Source organism: Emydura macquarii, unplaced genomic scaffold, assembly GCF_026122565.2.
Source record: "Emydura macquarii macquarii isolate MOO-44397 ecotype Brisbane River unplaced genomic scaffold, CSIRO-AGI_Emac_v2 contig_561, whole genome shotgun sequence".
In the NCBI taxonomy this organism is placed as follows: Eukaryota; Metazoa; Chordata; order Testudines; family Chelidae; genus Emydura; species Emydura macquarii.
The window spans coordinates 15,774,134-15,793,002 of record NW_027130698.1 but is presented as its reverse complement, the minus strand read 5'-3'; the positions used below and the strand labels follow the sequence as shown (position 1 = coordinate 15,793,002).

Below are 18,869 nucleotides of genomic sequence, written 5' to 3'. Positions count from 1 at the left end.
CCTGCTCCTAGGACAGCTGCACCACGACTTTGGTCAGCTCCATGCATGGCTGCCGCAAGCTGATGTCAGAAGCCAGCCAGCCCAGCAGATGGCATTCACAAGCCGTGCTTGGTGAGCTCCTTCCACCCCAGGCAGGCAGGAAATCACCTCTGACTGCCTAGCCTAGGAAGTGATTGTCTGCTGTGTGTGGCCATGTGAGTGCTCCAGGAGCAGGGTGCACAGTGCATGCTGGCAGTGGGGCTCTGTTGAGTGCCTCCCCCCTACACACCCCCCCACCAAGCAAGCTGAAAGCATGGGCAAGAAAAGCAAGAAGGAGAAGAAGGTGAAAGGGGCAGAGAAAACAGCAGCTAAGATGGAGAAAAAAGTCTCCAAGAGAGCTAAGAAGGAGGAGGTGAGTGGAGGTGCTGGGGCCGGTCAGGGAGCAGGGAGCTGCAGGTGGGGTGCTGTCAGGGAGGACCCTAGGTGTTGTGGGGGGTCATTCTGGGCTGCAGCTGTGAGAGTGACTCTGAGCAGAGTCTTGAGAGCCAGCAGATGCAGCCTGAGTCTTTGAACTCCTGATCCCCTACAGGGGAGCCAGGCTTTTCCTAGGCATGTGCGAAGAAGCTGATCTTTAATGGGAGGTGTTGAGGTTACTGGGATTTTGCTGCTGTTTGACACAGTAGAAAGAAAGTGGAGGATGCAGGGAGCGGTGGGGCGAATGCATCCACTAAGAATAAATTGTCAAACTTTTCAATTAACTATTGTAGGCAGGTGTGTGCTGGAGGGGTGGGGCAGGGTGAGCTGATTCTCCCTCCCACCCCACCAAACAGAGCATGCATGCTGCTAACACAGCAAGCAAACACACCTAGGCTGGGCCCCAGCACTTGGTTTTTGACTACCTACAAGACTTCCCTCCCACGTGGTGTTTTATTAGAGCTGCCTTCCTCGGAAGAGCTCCCGCCTGCAAAATCTCATCACACCAGGGTTTGGGTTACAGACGCAATATATATTAATCCTCCTCCCCCAGGGATTTCTTTGCAAGGGAGAGGACATAGCAATGCAACGGAAAGCATGTCACAGAAATGAAATTCAAAACAGAACGGTTGCATTTATTCTCGTTCTGTCTGGGTTCTGCTCTGTGTAATATAAGCTTTACGAGCGACGCAGAGGAGAAAAGTTTCTCGTTAAAGGTAAAGGCCTCTTGTTCACGTTATTGCCGAAGTCCGGGAGTGTATTCCTCCACTCTGTGCCCGAGCTGTGGTTATTAAGCTGTCCGCACACGTCTTAAAAACTCTTCCTGGAAGCTGTGGCTGCCACACACTTGATGGAAGAGCTAATCTAGTCCTTAAAGTTAAATCCCAAAGGTAGCAATGGTGCAAAAAAGGGGTGTGTTAAAAAGACATTGCCAGGTCAAAGATCTGATTGAGAAATTAAGCATTTCCCTTACTCATCTCACACGAATCCTGCACATCTGAGGCACCCCCTCCCCCTCCCCGCAATTCATTGCGTATGGATGAACGGCTGCGCCCGTTCTCTGCCCCACTCTTTTATTGTGTCTGTGTGCAGGATCAGCAGTCTGCTGGCTTGCAGCAAATTGCAGGACCTGGGCCCCACTGGACGAGCTGTTTGTTTGCCAGTGCAGTGCTGGGAGAGTTGAGCTATAAACGCTATAGGGGCTTTTTTTTGTGTTTTTTAAATGTTTCCATTTGAATTGACTAACGGGAGGGAACTCAAAGAATGGCAATAAATAGGAATAGTTGGGATCAGAAAAGCTGAGTTGCAGGGACAGATGAAAAAAGCTAGATTTTATTTAATTTAAATGCATAAAAGACCTTATTCGAGGCCTAAATGCGCGTAACTTGGCTCAGTCACATGTAAGGAAGTGGCGTAACCCCCTGCAAATATTTGAAAGGTGTAAATCCCAACCAGGAAGAAGAATTATGGGCTCAGCCTTGCAAAGTGCGATGCACTCTTGTCCGACCCAGTGAAAGACTTAAGCAGGTGTTTAAGGCTAAGCAAGTCTTACTGAAGTCAATAGGATTGTTCACGTGCTTAAAGTTAAGCATGTGTTTAAGTGTTTCACTGGGATGGTCTACAGTGCTCAGCACCTTACGGTGCTCCATTTTCAAACAACACAATTGGCTTATCTGGAGGGGAGGTATGCTGTTTTGAGACATACAGATGTTTTTGCCTGTGTGGGTCTGGCCAGGTTGAAGATTGGCCACGTTACCTTGTAATTTGTATAGCCATTTATTTCTCAAATCTTGGCCCAAAAGTCTTTGACTCATCAACTCAAAACTTGGGGTATGTCTATACTGACGGTGGCAAAGTCGCTGCCATCAGATCGATCTGCCTGGATCGATAGAGCGGTCAGTGGAGACCCACTCAATTGATCAGGAAGTCGACACAGTAAATCCACCCAGTAAATCCAAGTGGCGCAGTGCAGTGAGGATGACATGCAGAAGGGAAGCAGAGCAGTCAATGGGAGTTACGCAGGTGACTGCGTAGTTTGTGTAACTCCCATTGACTGCTGCCGAATCTCCAGGTAAGTGTAGACCAGGGCTTAGACTATTTGTTCTGTAGTAGTAATGCTTCAGTTATATGGGCAGTTTTCTTATCTGCTTGGTCAGTGGCACAAACAAGAAAAGGGTTGTGTGAAATCTATTTTCTTTATGGCCTTAACTGGATGAAGTGATTCTGAACTTTTATAATTTCATTTTTGCTTTATGGGGTGTTTTAAAAGTGTAATTTGTACGGTAGAAGAAGGGTTGAGTCTGTGCTGCTTATCTTTCGTACTGTGACAATTTTAAAGTTTGTACCTATTCAGTTGAGTGTAATTTTTAATTACTAAGATGCTATACTAATAAACTAATAATTATAGACTTCACTGCGCTAGAAGACTCATAGAAGGCTAGGGTTGGAAGGGACCTCAGGAGATCGTCTAGTCCAACCCCTTGCTCACAGCAAGACCAACCCCAACTATATCATCCCAGGGTACATGGATGGTTATAATTTTCACACTCTTATCTAAAGAGGAAGGGAGTTAGGGTGGGAAAGAGTTTTGTTTCTTACTCTTGCATAATCTGGGAGCTTTGGGGTTGTGTGTCTTCTGTTTTTTAATTTACAGAAACAGAAGGAATAAAAGATAACACGTGAAGTTGTTTCTCCAAATAAACTGTTTTCTATTTCAAATTTACACTTCATCTTTCTGCTTGCACTGGAGTCAGGCCAATAAAGACGAAGAGTAGGTTGTTAACATCTGTACACTTATATCTGCACATCAGTTTCACAAACGCTGAAACAGCTGCCCTGTGCTAAGTTTCAACTACCGATTGTGCGACAGAACTGCTTACCAGCAAAGGTGAAACATGATACCTCTTTAGGGTTAGGATCTGTGCACTCACCATGGAATCCTGATACAGCCTGCTTCCAAATTCAGCAATATTTAGTAGTGGAGACCTGCCCTTAGTGTAGGATGAAAAAATATACAACTTTGTTGCCTCGTAGTTTGATCAGGCGAACCTAATCAAACGTTAGGAAAATCGAACTAGTGGCTAATGTAGTTTTATGTGGCATCTGCATGACAAATGTATGCCTAGAAACTCATGCCCAACTGGTTGTTTACTTCCAGGAGGATCTTGAAGCCTTGATAGCAGAATTCCAGACATTAGATGCTAAAAAGACCCAGATAATTGAGACAACCTGTCCCCCACCCTCACCAAGGTAAGAGATCACCTGGAACCTTGACTGTTGTTATCCAGCAAGTGCTGGTATTAATGAAACTTGTTTGACCTAAGGTATATCCTGAGAGTGGAGGGCGTCGTATCAGGCTAAAATGCTTTCATGGAGGGATAAAAATGTATAGGGTATTTGGTCCTTGGAGCATCAAAGGGATTGGCAACACCTCCCTGCTAACAGCAACTTTTTATCTCCCCTTCAGCTTGCTAAAAAGAGCCAAAGTGGGGAATCTTAGTAAAGCTGGGGGTTAGATCAGAGGGCTTTGGAGGGCATAACATTAAAAATAAAGGGAAACCTTGTGACTTGGGCTGGAAAGCTGAGGGTGGCACGCTGGAGGTAAAGTTGTAATGAGAAGGTGCATAGGGAGATACAAGATACATCAGTGACCGGGAGCATAGGACCAGCATTCTGGCACTGCGTGGTTCTTGTCCTGAAGCTGCCACTAATTCAGTGTAAACCCTTGGAAGACACTTGACCTTTCTGCATCTGTTTCCCCTCTGTAAGGAATACTCCCGCCTACCTCACCAATATGTGTGAGGGTCAGTTAACAATGAGGTGCTCTGAGGGCCTGAATCCGTGAAGTGCTAGATGCTGTCCAGCTCCTGTTACATACTGGGGAACCGGGGGAAGAGAAGGCTTAAGTGAATAATGGGTCTGTGGAAGAATGATGCAGATAACTTAAAATGAGACAGCCCAATTAGAGCCATTGCTGTGTGCCATGACGAAGCTAATCTTTGCTCCTCATCCATCAGCATTAAAATTAAAACCATGTCAAAGGCCATGGTAAATGACAGTATAACGTGTGTTCCTAAAATAGGAGAAGATTTGAGATGAGCCTTTCTGGAAGTTTCCGAAAAGTTAATTTCTTCAGGAAGTTTTTTGGCTTGGAAATAAAAAAAATGTCAGAAACTCGTAGCTGTCGGGGGTAATGGAGAGGCCCTTGGGCCTGGATGGGAGAGGTGCTAGCACTTGTCACATTATGTATCCAGAGCTGTAGTGAGTCTCCTCTGAGCTGAGTTACAAATGGTTCTGCTATGTGCTAATGTCTGCCCGTCTCTCTCTGACGCAGGCTAAATGCCTCCTTGTCTGCTCACCCCGAGAGAGACGAACTGATCCTTTTTGGAGGTGAATATTTCAATGGCCAAAAAGTAAAGTATTCTTCCATTTATCTATCCTTTGCCCCCCCCACCCCCCCCCACCCCCTTCTTGCCTGGCCTGTAATTTGCATGGGTTTCATCTGAAGCAAAAATTCCAAGCTGAGGTCATAAAATATGCATTTGTCCCAGAATGAGAGCAAAGTAGCCTTTTAATTCCATGCTAATGCTGTCTCATGCCTGAGCTGAGCTGTGTCGGCTGGACCGAGGAGCACCGAGGTCCATTAAGGGGTCAGAGTGATTACGTAAGCATCAATATTTCAGGGCATCATCATTTCTCTAGATTTGATATTGACCATATTTGCCCCTGATCTTTGTTTCCTGTTGTACTCTGTGTTTGCCCCATTTGCCCCACCATGAAAATAAGATGCTTCTGGTAACCCAGATGGTGGGGGTAAGTACTGCTGGTCCCTCAACAGCACTTGCCTGTGAATCTTGCACGTAGCAATTATTTACCATATTCCTGGAGATGGGAAGCTCCTTGTGTTATCAGGCAGGCCCCAGCTTTCCATGCTCGGTCCTGGAAGCTAGTCACTGGGCTTTGATTCAGTACTACCCGAGCCTATGCTGGCGCTCTTCAGTCGTTTCCCCTTGCTTTCAGTCTCCTAGTTGAGCACCCTCTTTATAGTACTCATAAGAACAGCCGTACTGGCTGAGACAAATGGTCCATCCAGCCCAGTATCCTGTCTTCCGACAGTGGCCCGTGTCAGGTGCTTCAGAGGGAATGAACAGAACCGGGCAATTGTCAAGTGACCTATCCCCTGTCGTCCAGTCCCAGCTTCTGGCAGTCAGATGTTTAGGGAATCTTAGAGCGTGGTGTTGCATCCCTGCCCATCCTGGCTAATAGCCATGGATGGACCTATCCTCCATGAATTTATCTAGTTCTTTTTTGAACCCAGTTATAGTTTTGGCCTTCACAACATCCCCTGGCAGCGAGTTACATGGGTTGACTGTGCGTTGTGTGAAGAAATACTTCTTTTTGTTTGTTTTTAAACCTGCTGCCTATTAATTTCACTGGGTGACCCCTAGTTCTTGTGTTATGTGAAGGAGTAAATAACATTTCCTTATTCACTTTCTCCACACCAGTCAAGACTTCATGGATCTCTATCATGTCCCCTCTTAGTCATCTCTTTTCCAAGCTGAACAGCCCTGGTCTTTTTAATTTTTCTTCATGTGGAAGCTGTTCCATGCCCCTAATAATTTTTGTTGCCCTTCTCTGTACCTTTTCCAGTTCTAATATATCTTTTTTGAGATGGGGTGGCCAAATCTGCACATAGAATTCAAAATGTGGGCATTCCATGGATTTATATAGTGGCATTATGATATTTTCTGTCCGATTATCCATCCATTTCCTAATGGTTCCTAACATTGTTAGCTTTTTTTTCACTGATGCTGCACACTGAGTGGATGTTTTCAGAGAACTATCCACCATGACTCCAAGATACCTTTCTTGAGTGGTAACAGCTAGTTTAGACCGCATTATTTTGTATGTACAGTTAGGATTATGTTTTCCAATTGGCAATGAATTTCATCTGCCATTTTGTTGCCCGGTCACCCAGTTTAGTGAGATCCCTTCGTAACTCGTCACAGTCTGCTTTGGACTTAACTATCTTGAGTTATTTTGTATCATCTGCAAATTTTGCCACCTCACTGTTTACCCCCTTTTTCAGATCACTTATGAATATGTTGAACAGTACAGACCCCAGGGGGACACCACTATTTACCTCTCTCCGTGCTAAAAACTGACCATTTATTCCTACCCTTTGTTTCCTATCTTTTAACCAGTTACTGATCCAGGAGAGGACCTTCCCTCTTATCCCATGACCGCTTACTTTGCTTAAGAGCTTTTGGTGAGGGACCTTGTCAAAGGCTTTCAGAAAGTCCAAGTACACTAGATCCACTATATCACCCTTATCCGCATGTTTGTTGACCCTCTTATCATGGACAGCCTGAGGCTGTGCAGCTGTGTTGGGCTCCATCTTTCAGGGGCTTTGCATCTCAGATGTACACCCAATCCACCCGCCAGGGAGCCATCCCTGATTTTCCCCGCAGTGGTACTGTCTGACCTGGGCACCAGCAGGTGGCACCGCGGACCGACTTCCCTAAGCAGGATCATTGGCTCAGAAAGCTGTTCCCCATCCGCTCTCGGCCCACGTAAGCTGCGTGTAGGTCAGCAATGACTGCAGGGCCTCAGGTAGGTGGTGGAGGCTCATTGCAGACTGAAGGTTCTGCTGGCAGGGAGATGGGGAAGGGACCATTTCACCAAAGCAATGGGGATAGGATGGCTCCATACACGTCTTACTTAGCACAGGGTCTCGCAAGCCCTAAGCTCAATCCTGCCAATGGCACTCTGACCCCCTGGCATGAGAGCGGCATGATGCTGTGGACCCAGCAGGCTGGGCCTCATCTATCTCTTGGGAGCAGAAAAGGACTGTAGCATTCCTCCATCATCTAGTGGAGGCAGGCCAGCCATTGCTTTGTCGTAGGGGGTGGCACGTACCTTTCCCCCTAATGTTTAATAACTAGGTCGCTGTCTTCCTGGAGGGGTCTGTGCTAGTTGATGATTTGATACACTCCTGTTGGGCAAAAGTTAAAGGGTGAGCTCTGGTGATACCTATTTTCCTTTTCCCTCCCACAGACATTCCTGTACAATGAGCTGTATATTTACAACATCCGGAAGAACAGCTGGAGTAAAGTAGACATCCCAAATCCTCCTCCCAGGCGTTGTGCACATCAGGTAAAGCATTTGGCCTCCCAGGCAACGGAATAGCTCTTAGAATTCTTCCAAGGCCCGGTCTACGCTAGAGAGTTTTGTCGAGTAAAAGTCAGCTTTTGTCGACAGAACAGTGCTGGTGTATGCACTGCAGTCACCTCCCTGCCGACCAAACTGCACCGTTTTTCTGACAAAATAAAACCACCTCTACCAGAGGTGCAGGGCTTTTGTTGGCAGAGCTAAGGAGACACAGTGTCAGTGTAGACACTGTGTCTCCTTAGAGCGGTAAAGGGGGTGAGAGGGGACTGGAGCCCGGCTCTGCAAGCCGCTGGGCTCCCAGCTATGAGCTGGGTAGCAGGAGGCCTGCCACCTGGCTTGTGGGGCAAGCCCAGGGCACAGGTATTGCAGGGTGCGGGTGCTTCGAGCCAGGTGCAGGAGGCTGCAAGCTGGCTTCTGGCTGTGATCCAGGGCACGGGCGGTTGCTGCTGTGAGCCCCTGGGACTCAGACAATCTGCGAGCAGCTGCTGCCCAGCTGTGAGCCCAGGAGGTGGGTGGCTGCCTCCAGGCTCCGAACAGGGGCACGGGAGGCTGACTTCCAGCTGTGGTGGTGCAGGGGCTCCCATCCGGGACACGTGAGGCTGCCATCCCACTGCGAGCGTGGAGGAGGAATACCGGTGCAGTTACCCTGACGCTGTGACAAAGACTCACGCTAAATGTATGCTCCCAAGAACAAAATAAGAAAACAACCAAAGAAAAGAAAAGAAAAGAAAATGGTAAGAGGACCAGAAAAATACTGCTGTGGGTAAACAACTGAGGAAAAGAGGCGGTTAGAGGCTGAAAAGCATCCTTTAAAAATTGGAAGTCAGATTCTACTGAGGAAAATAGAAACTCTGGCAAGTAAAAGTATAATTAGGCAGGCCAAGAAAGAATTGGTAGAGCAGCTAGCAAAAGACATCAAAACTGACAGCCAAATTATTTTTAGTGCATCAGAAACAATAAATCTGCCAAACAATCAGTAGGGTCACTGGAAAATCAAGGTGCTAAAAGAGAGCTCAAGGAAGTTAAGGCTGCTGCGGAGAAGCTAAATTAATTCTTTTCATTGGTCTTCACTGCAGAGGATCTGAGGGAGATCCCCCCCACCTGAGCCATTCTTTTTAGGTGACAAAGCTGAGGAACTGTCCCAGATTGAGGTGCCAATAGAATAGGTTTTGGAACAAAGTAAACAGTAAGAAGTCACCAGGACCCAAGATTTCTGAAGGAACTCAAATGTGAAATTGCAGAACTATTATCTTTGGCATGTCACCTATCACTTAAATCGGCCTCTACCAGATGAGTGGAGGATAGCTAATGTAACACTGATTTTTAAAAAAAGGCTCCAGAGGTGATCTTAGCAATTACAGGCTGACAAGCCTAACTTCAGTACCAGGCAACTTGGTTGAAACTATATAAAGAACAGAATTATCAGACACACAGGTGAATATGATTTGTTGGGGAAGAGTCAACAAGGCCTTGGTAAAGGGAAATCATGCCTCACCAGTCCATTAGAATTCTTTGAGGGTGCCAACAAGCATGTGAACAAGATGATCCAGTTGATACAGTGGACTTTCAGAAGCCTATGATAAGGTCCCTCACCAAAGGCTCTTAAACAAAGTAAGCAGCCCTGGGAAAAGAAGGAAGGCCCTTTCATGGATCAGTAACTGGTTGAAAGATAGGAAACAAAGGGTAGGAATAAATAGCCAGTTTTCACAATGGAGAGGTAAATAGCAGGGTCCCCCGAGGATCTATACTGGGACTAATGCTCTTCAGCATATTCATAAATGATCGGAAAGAGGGTGTAAACAGTGAGGTAGTAAAGTTTGCAGATGACACAAAATTACTCAAGATAGTTATGTCCAAAGTAGACGGCAAAGAGTTACAAAAGGGACTCACAAAACTGGGTGACTGGGCAACAAAATGGCAGATGAAATTCAATGTTGATAAATGCAAAGTAATGCACATTGGAAAACATAATCCCAACTCTACATACAATTAGCTATTAGCCAAGATGCTCAGGAAGACAACCCCATGCTCTGGGTGTCCTTAAACATGTGACTGCCAGAAGCTGGGATTGGACAGCAGATGACTGCCCTATTCTGTTCATTCCCTCTGAAGCATCTGGCATTGGCCACTGTTGGAAGACAGGATACTGGGCTAGATGGACCATTGGATTGACCCAGTATGGCCGTTCTTATGATTTTCCAGAACCTTAAGGCTGTTTCAGTGCAATTTTGTTTTCTTTTGGATTCACTGTGCATTAACATAGTCACTATTATCTGTATCCTTTGGGCACCAGGCTCATAAAAGTCAGTGGTTCATGTAATTCAGCCTCATCCAGAAAATCTCTGAAAGACTTTCTACAGGGTCTAATTCTTTAGCCTATAAAGGCTTTTTGATAGCAGGGCTCAGGTGTCTCTCGGTTTCCATTGCAAACCCTGCAGTGATTCCCTCTGGGCTGGGGGACCGGATGGCAGAGGGAATTGCGAATGCATGAGACCACGAGAAACCTGCACAAAGCGCTTGTGTTTTCTGAGCAACTGGTGCACCTAGTTCTGTGGCAAGCCTGGGCTGTTGATTTCCGTTTAACATGGTTAGGTAACGTTGCATCCCAGGTAACTATGAACTGCTTAAATCAAGACATTGAGTCTCAACAGGAAGATTCGTAAGGTTGAGTTTTATGGAGCATGTCTCCACTGCATGACAAAGCACTTCCTAAACTCTCAAAGTCCTATCCTAGTCTGCATTGGGCTCAGTGTAAAACCTGGGATGGCTTCTCTGGGGGCATCAAAGCCCCAGATTACACATGATATGAACGAATGAGTCACTGTGCACATTCTTCTCTTTAGCAACCTAAATCTTATACCTGGAGGTGCTATGGGGATTGGGGTTCTATAAATACCTAAGGCAGAAGGACGGAGTGTTCCATGGGGCTTGTCTGCCTGGACCTGCACTATGGCTACTGAAGTGAAGCGAGCATGCAACGCCAAGTACACAGCCCATACAGCTAGACCATTCATTCGTCACTTCGTTCACCCCTTTATGTATGTGGTCTTTCCTGGGCAGATGGACACTGTCACGGCGTCAGGGTAACTGCACCTGTATTCCTCCTCTGGGGTCCACCAAGGGCTCTCACCTTAGATTTGCTGCTCCCAGCAAATATATATCTTGGTTGGTTTAAAGCCCCCAAAGTTGCTTAATAAAACTTTGCACTTCTGAAGAGTCCTTCAGCTGGATCTCAAAGTGTTTTACAAACGAGGTAAAGAGTTTGCAGTGTCACTGAAATGCATCCACTGCTATGTGGGACAGGTTTTTGTAAGCGTTGAGCAGTTTAGGGCACAAAATGAAAAGCAGGATGGAATTTAGACAGGATGCACTGCTCTGTATGAAACGTGGGCAGGACACCAGGATAAATACCTGTTTTATCAAAGCTGGTTAACCCAAACAAACAAGGGACCTCTGATTGCCACAAGCGGTCAGGACGTTGGTGTATGTCTCATCTGAAAGACAGCTGCACAGTGCCGCTGGCATGTTGGATCAAGTGTTATTATTTTTTATTGTATTACTGAAGCACCTGGGAGCGCCAATCATGGACCAGCAGCCGATTGTGCTAGACGTTGTACAAACACAGAAGAAAAAGATAATTCCTGTCCCAAAGAGCTTAGAATCTGAGCATAATACAAGAGACAACAGATGGAGACAGACCAACCTAGGGGAGAGTACAAGGGAACCATGAGGCAATATTGATCAGCATGACAGGCTGTGGTCCCAGCATGCCATCAACCGAAGCTACAGTCAGATTTTTTGTAGGTTTCATTGGCAGACTCGGCTACTGATTCAGAAGGAACAAAGTGCCACTGAACTGTCAACTCTGTTTCCCACAGTGCCTGGGCTTCCTATTCAAGTCTTGACCTCATCCAACTTTGCACAGCGTGTGAAATTCTTATGATTTAATATTTAGATTACTGTGGTGCCCAAAGGCTCCAGTCAGGATCAGGCCCATTGTGCTGGCTGCTGTACTGATATAGAGGTTGACCTGATCCTTGCCCCAAGAGTCTGTGTTGAAATTACACCACCAGGTGAAAGCGCTGCAGGGAAACAGGATTCTAAAACATGGATTCATTTCCCATTTTGCACTGTGATGAGTACGCTAGCATTTTCCATAGGCAGAATTATCAAGGATGGGTGACCCTAGAAGGAAGATTTGCATCAAAGTCTTTAGGTTTCTTGGATGTTTCCTTTCACATCTAAGGGTGCTATCCTGCAAATGCTCACTCCTAAGTGTGGTAGTATTTACTACTCTGAGTCGTCCCAGTAACTTCAACGGGACTACTCGTAGTAGTAAGTACTGCACCCAGGAGTAAGTGCTTGCAGGACTGGGCCCTTTGTTTTCCCAGAATCATTACACTAGACAGACAGACAAAGCAGTTTGTGGTGAAATGTAATTACACTACTTTAAAAGCTCCCAAGAAAAATGTTAAAATAGATGATGTTGAGTGAGATCTATAGGTAAGGTATTAGAATATTTAAGGTTGTATATTCCAGATTGTAGATGTGACAAGTGCAGAGTCCTCCACTTAGGACGGAAGAATCCCATGCACAGCTACAGACTGGAGACCGACGAGCTAGACAGCAGTTCTGCAGAAAGGGACCTTGGGGTTACAGTGGATAAGAAGCTGAATATGAGTCAGCAGTGTGCCCTGGTTGCCAAGAAGGCTAATAGTATATTGGGCTGCATTAGTAGGAGCATTGCCAGCAGATCGAGGGAAGTGATTATTCCCCTCTATTAGGCACTGGTGAGGCTGCATTTGGAGTATTGTGTCCAGTTTTGGGCCCCCCACTACAAAAAGGATGTGAACAAGCTGGAGAGAGTCCAGCGGAGGGCAACAAAAATGATTAGGGGGCTGGAGCACAAGACTTATGAGGAGAGGCTGAGGGAACTAGGCTTGTTTAAAAGAGAAGAATGAGGGGGGATTTGATAGCAGTCTTTAACTACCTGAAAGGAGGTTCCAGGGAGGATGGAGCTAGGCTGTTCTCAGTGGTAGTAGATGACAGAACAAGGAGCAATGGTCTCAAGTTGCAGTGGGGGAGGTCTAGGTTGGATATTAGGAAAAAGTTTTTCACTAGGAGGGTGGTAAAGCACTGGAATGGGTTATCTAGGGAGGTGGTGGAATCTCCATTTTTAGAGGTTTTTAAGCTGCGGCTTGACAAAGCCCTGGCTGGGATGATTGAGCTGAGGCTGCTTTGAGAAGGGGGTTGGACTAGAAGATGGCCTCCTGAGGTCCCTTCCAACTCTAGTCTTCTATAAGTCTCTTAACTAATGAGTACATAAAATTGTTAATCAGACACAGCAGACAAAGCTTTTACATTTCCAAATGGGCTGGGATCAAAATTAATGCATCACTCATATGCGTGATATTTATCATAGTTACTAGTTGCTGCATTTTTTATAAATCAGAACATAAATCTGGGAAACGAATTTCAAATAATATTTTTAAATAGACGTGGAATATGATGTCATAGAACAAATGCATTCAATTGCCAGAAGTTAGGGTTTTCTTTTGTTAAAAGGACATCATTTTTACTAATGCAAGCATTGCTAAGCCTGCCTGTTTGAACTGACCATGTCCAGCAAGTGGCAATCTAACAATTACTTCTTAATTTAACAGGCGGCATGCCAGGGAATTGCAAAGACAACTTCTCATGTCATTTTTTGTTTTAATTTTACCTGGAGAGTTTTGTGGTGTATTTTCTGTTTGATATTTAATTATTGTTACTTGGGAGAAAATTCAGCACTGTTCACTGACTAATTTGTTGTCTTCCCTGCAGCTATGTTTTTAAAGCACATTCCTCATTAGCTAGAAGTTAGAATAAACAGAAGTGTGTCTCTGGATTCATCTGTGCGAATCAGTAGAGCCCTGCGTGGATACAAAAATGTGGATCTGCACCTGATCCGCATCTGCCAGATTAAACTTGTCTCTGACCCAGGATCTGCACTCTGTGTTTTATCTCTGTCTGCGTCTGCATCCACACCCTCAGCAGCAGCCTGGAGCTGCCAGTCAGCTCTTTGGTGGCCAGCTATCCCCCTCTCTCCCTATTGCTGATCAGCTGGCTGCAGCCAAACAGCTGATGGGTGGCCAGCCTGGGGACCACCTCCATTGATCAGCTGTTTGGCGGCAGGCCAGGGCTGACAGCTGCTCCAGCCCTGCTCCGGAAGTCCCAGGGTCCCGGTAAGTCATGGAATCCACGACCTCCGTCGCCATCCGCCTCTGAGCCACATTCCGCAAAAAGTGGTCCGCCGATATGAAGCGGATATCCACAGGTTTGCAGGGCTCTACATATCTGCAGCCTCTGACGCAGAACCTCCCCTGGGCATGGCATCCTGCCGTTCCACCTTACAGCCAATAGGTCTTCAAATGAGAGTGGCCACAAACAAATGCTACCTCGTGTTTATGAATCTGAGATCTTGGCTTTTTAATTGACCTGGAGCCATATCTTCAAAGTGGGGCACACAGTGACATGCATGCTTTTGTACTGATCCGACTTCTGTTTGCAAATACTGGATTCCTGTGAAAATCATGGGTTTGCACAAGCATATAGCCAGTTAGGGATCTACGTTGCAATATATTTGCCTGCCAACTCATGATTTTCATGTGCATTACCTCTCTGCATGTATAAATTAGGCTCATGCAAGAGTAGATGCACAATTACATAAACCTGACATTTAAAAATGTGCTTCCATGATGTTAACTGGGTTTTTGGGGGGGAGTGTAGAGCAGGTTCTTATTGGGGAGAGATGCCATTATCCTAATGTTGTATCCGCTCAGAATACAGTGATGAGGGTGTTGGAAATACACATACAGAGGTGTTTCTTTTTAATGTGTCACTTTCCAGAGGTCCCAGCCATCTTAGGGGATGGTTAAAGGTGCACATTCAATCAGGATTTATTCCATGCTTTGTGTCTCTTTTTCTGTCTCTCTTTCTTCCTTACCCACCTACTTCAGTAACACTGAGCTCTTGGGCGTCAGTTTCTTCTCCCTCCTCCCTGTATTGTAAGCTCCTTTTTTTTTTTTTTTTTTTTTTTATCCTCTGAACCCTCCTCTGCCATCTCTTGTTTCTAGTGCTTACCTGTAACCACTGGTCAAGCCAGTGAAATTCTCCCTGCTAGAATGAAAGTTTTATTTCTCAAGTCTGCAGATTTTGGGAAGGTTCAGATTTGGGGTTTTTGGTTTGGGCCCAGATCTCTTGGTAATATGTTGGGTGGTAATCTGTCTGTTGAAATCTGTGGATGATTGTTGTGATTTATGTATAGCACATTAGCTGCAAAAGGCTCTGTACCAGGGTCAGTTGTGTCAAATTAATAATAAGTGCTGTCTGCCTACTTATCTGGCCTTCATCATCATAGTATTGGAGTGCCTCACAGTCTTTAATGTATTTATCATCACACACCTCTGTAAAGGGAAGGCATTGCTTCTGTCCCCATTTTACAGATGGGGAACCACAGCACAAAGAAGCTAAATAACTTTCCCAAGGTCACCTAGGAAGTCTGTGGCAGAGCATGAAATGGTGCCTGGGTCTCCCAAATCCTAGGCTAGTTCTCAGGTCAGTAGACCATCTTTCCTGTCATGGTTGTTCCTCTCATGAGCTTGCCTGCCCTTTTACGGCATATTATCTACATCTAAGAAGGTAGGAGGAACTCCCTCTTTCTGTATGCCACTCTTCCCCAGACACCAGGGCCTTAAGAGCGACCATTTTCAAGCAATGCAGCGACAGTCACTGCTACTTGTCTGCTATGTCATATTCCAGAAGCAGCTGCATGTTTGACTGACTAAATTCCTGTGTTCCTGGCTTTTTAAAGGCTATATGACCATGTCCTTTCTCTCTTTCCTGGCAGGCTGCAGTCGTGCCCCAGAGTGGCGGGCAGCTATGGGTATTTGGCGGGGAGTTTGCTTCTCCCGACGGGGAGCAGTTTTACCACTACAAAGATCTCTGGGTCCTGCATTTGGCCACCAAGACTTGGGAGCAGATCAAGTAAGTGAGCTGTTCTGAAATGAACTCTGTTGACTTTAGTGGGAGCTTGCATTTGCTTGTGTGGCTGCGTGATTTCCCAGCAGTCGTCATGTCTATCTTTGTAGACTCCGATGATTTCTCGTGGTGCATGTGCTTGAAAAGGTAGCGATGATCTGTGACTCCGAACATCCAGGAATAAACAGAAAATAAGAGGCACGGTCTCAGTGGGCAGAAGTTCTGCCATGACCAGCCGTGTGTCTTATGGCTTGTTCTCCCTCCCACCTTGGACAGCGACATCCATCACATTTTAATGCAATTCCCTTTCATCGCTCCATCCATCCAGGCTCTTGGAGAGGCTTTGCGGATGTGGATATCTGCGGATATAAAGCGAGTATCCGCGGATTTGCAGGACTCCAAGAATGAGGGTGGCCTTGTGGATAAGGTGCTTGACTGAGGTACAGCAGCTCTGGTACAGTCAATCCCTGACTCTACCACAGACCCTCTCTGTGACCCTGGGCATGTCACTTACTTTCTCCATGTCTCAGTTCCCCATCTGTAAAATGGGGATAATAATCTTTCTTTTGTCTGTCCTGTCTACGTAGAGTGTAAGCTCCTCAGGGCAAGGACTGTCTCTTACTATATCTTTACACGTATAGTAGGAGGGTGGTCGGGGCCGGGGACTCAAGAGACTTTGTTTCTTTCCTGATTTTGAGACTGGCTTGCTGGGTGGCCAGCCCTGTTTCCCCATCTGTAAAATGGGGGTAATAATACTTCCCTGCTTCCCAAGAGGATGTCAGATACCTGAGTTGCTAGTATTAATGTAGCCCTTAGAAACCCTGGGGATGGATGGTGCATGACGTGCAGAGGCTGTCAGTGATAATGCAATGGAGCAGTTACAGGGGTGCTTCCTGGCGTGGCCTTCAGACATTTCGCCGCTCGATCAGAATCCAAGCGGTTCTCATTTTCAACAGTCCACTGGAGGCTGAGGGGAGTTATTTAACTTTCAGACGGCCAGCACCTAGGGCTAGGGCCGGGATGCCAGCCTTGCTCTAATTACTTCTAGACCTGGAGGTGTTTGTCGAACAACAGACAGAGTTTATTATGAGAAGGGGAAGTGCAGTGTACTCCAGTGAATTACTTAGTTAATTTGCTGGGAGTCGTTGTTGAGCCAACTCCTCAAAAATGGTGGTTTTTCCTCCTGGGAAGGTATAAAAAAGCAGGTAGGGTGGCCATTGGGGCCCCTACAAACTGATCGACCGGTTTTGCTCATACGAGTTTGCAAAATCGAGGCAAGTGCATTGCTTGCTCTTCCACCCAGCTCGACCACCCAGCCCAACCCAACCCAAAAGCCAGATGTCTGTGGGTTACTACTCTGGTAAGAGTAGTAGATGTGACAAAACAAGGAGCAGTGGTCTCAAGTTGCAGTGGGGGAGGTCTAGGTTGGATATTAGCAGAAACTTTGTCACTAGGAGGGTGGTGAAGCACTGGAACGGGTTACCTAGGAGGTGGTGGAATCTCCATCCTTAGAGGTTTTTAAGGTATGGCTTGACAAAGCCCTGGCTGGGATGATTTAGTTGGGGTTGGTCCTGCTTTGAGCAGGGGTTGGAGTAGATACCTCCTGAGGTCCCTTCTAACCCTAATTTTCTATGACTCTATGATTTTAAGATGGAATCAGTGGCAGCGGCCTAGGGTTCCTAGGTAACTTGTTGGGCAGCCCCAGGGGCAAGCCTGCAGTACCCAATGAGTGTAGCTGACTTTGCAAGAAGCGGTTCCTAGCATGAGCTTCTGCAGGCAGCGGGGATGAATTTCAAGTTTAGATTTCATTAGGGGCCCGATCCTGTCAGATATAACGTGCCCTCAATTCTCATTGACTTCAGGAGGTGCTCAGCGCCTTGCAGGGTCAGACCCTACTCCTGCATTTACTTGACCTTTGATGCTTAGCTCTTGACGTGCCATGAGATTTGTTAGATCTTCCAGCCCCCTGCCCCTCCCCGTCCCCCCTGTGACAAACCCATGTGCATTGTATGATGGAAAGAGATCTTGGTTTCAAACTTCCCTTGCATGGTTCTGATCAGCAAACATGCCCGGGGGGAGATAGTTTTTGCATAATGACAAGTACGTATCCCTTGAAGTCAAGGGGAGTTGCGGGCACTCAGCACCATGTAGGATTGGGCCCGTATTGAAATTCCAGCGTTGAGCTCATTTCAGTGTTGATGAGCAGAAGTACTAGGTACCTCTTCTTGCTGGGGGAGCATGATACCTCCCCTATGGCAAATTCTCACATAAGAACAGAAGAGCTGGGTCAGACCATGGTCTGTCTTGCCCAGTACCCTGTCTCTGACAGTGGCCTGTACTAGTGTATAGATCAAAGCAATTTGGAGTGATCCACCCCTGTCTACCACTGATTGCTTCTGGTAGTCAGAAGTTTAGGGTCACTCCAAGCCTGGGCTCGCATCCCTGACCATCGTGGCTAATAGCCATTGATGGACCTGTCCTCCAGGAACTTGTCCAGTTCTCTCTTGAACCCAGTTGTACTGTGGGCCATCTCACCATCCCACAGGTTAGTTGTGCGCGGTGTGAAAAAGTACTTCCTCTTGTTTGTAGATGTCGCTTTGTTGCTTGTGGTACTGCCTCGTTGCAAGTCACTTGGCTGTGAGGACATTTTGTTGTCCTCTAATATATGATTATAAATAGAGAGGTAAAGATTTCATAATTAAACCAATGCTGTTCCTGTTTCTGTACATGTGGATAATCATTGCATCCCATTAACATTTCACAAGTCCTGAAACCCTGAACATTCACAATACCTTCTCCCTGGGATCTGATGTTGCCATGGCCTGTCTTTCACTCTGGTTGGCATTTCAGGATAGCACATACGCTGTGATCCTGATGTTTAAAAAAAAACAACAACACAAAAAAACCCCCAAAATGCATCTCTGCCTCCTCCTTGGGAAGAGTCCAAGATCTGCGTTAATGAGCGATTTCGCGGAGGAGGCTAGGAGGGGGAGGTCTTTGTTTTAATGCTAACCCGACTGAGTGTGAAAATCAAGTTTCTGCTGTCTTTGTGCTGTTTCATGTGGCATCTTGATTACAGTCTGCAGGAGAAGGATGGACAAAGCAGATCAAATCTGCTGTGTTAGGATTTTGTTGGAGGCGTGAAACATGTCGTACTTGCTTTCTTTGGAACTTTGGTCTGCCCTGTAGGGCCCTGATCCTGCACCCGTGTGTGTTTTATTTATGTG

At 46.3% G+C, this 18,869-nt stretch overlaps 1 protein-coding gene across 2 annotated transcripts in view; it reads left to right on the top strand.

Annotated features, from left to right (window-relative positions):
- The first annotated feature begins 219 nt into the window (after positions 1-219).
- Positions 220-18,869, top strand: part of KLHDC4 (kelch domain containing 4) — a 44,121-nt gene continuing 25,471 nt past the window's right edge. Inside the window, exons 1-5 of one of the 2 annotated variants that reach the window (XM_067539972.1) lie at positions 220-391; positions 3,611-3,702; positions 4,787-4,865; positions 7,510-7,608; positions 15,512-15,648. In XM_067539972.1, coding sequence (XP_067396073.1) covers positions 293-391; positions 3,611-3,702; positions 4,787-4,865; positions 7,510-7,608; positions 15,512-15,648 — 506 coding nt within the window. In that variant the 5' untranslated portion in view covers positions 220-292. Of the gene's footprint in view, positions 392-1,025; positions 1,170-3,610; positions 3,703-4,786; positions 4,866-7,509; positions 7,609-15,511; positions 15,649-18,869 lie in introns of those variants that run through there. The other variant, XM_067539971.1, reaches the window with a different exon arrangement.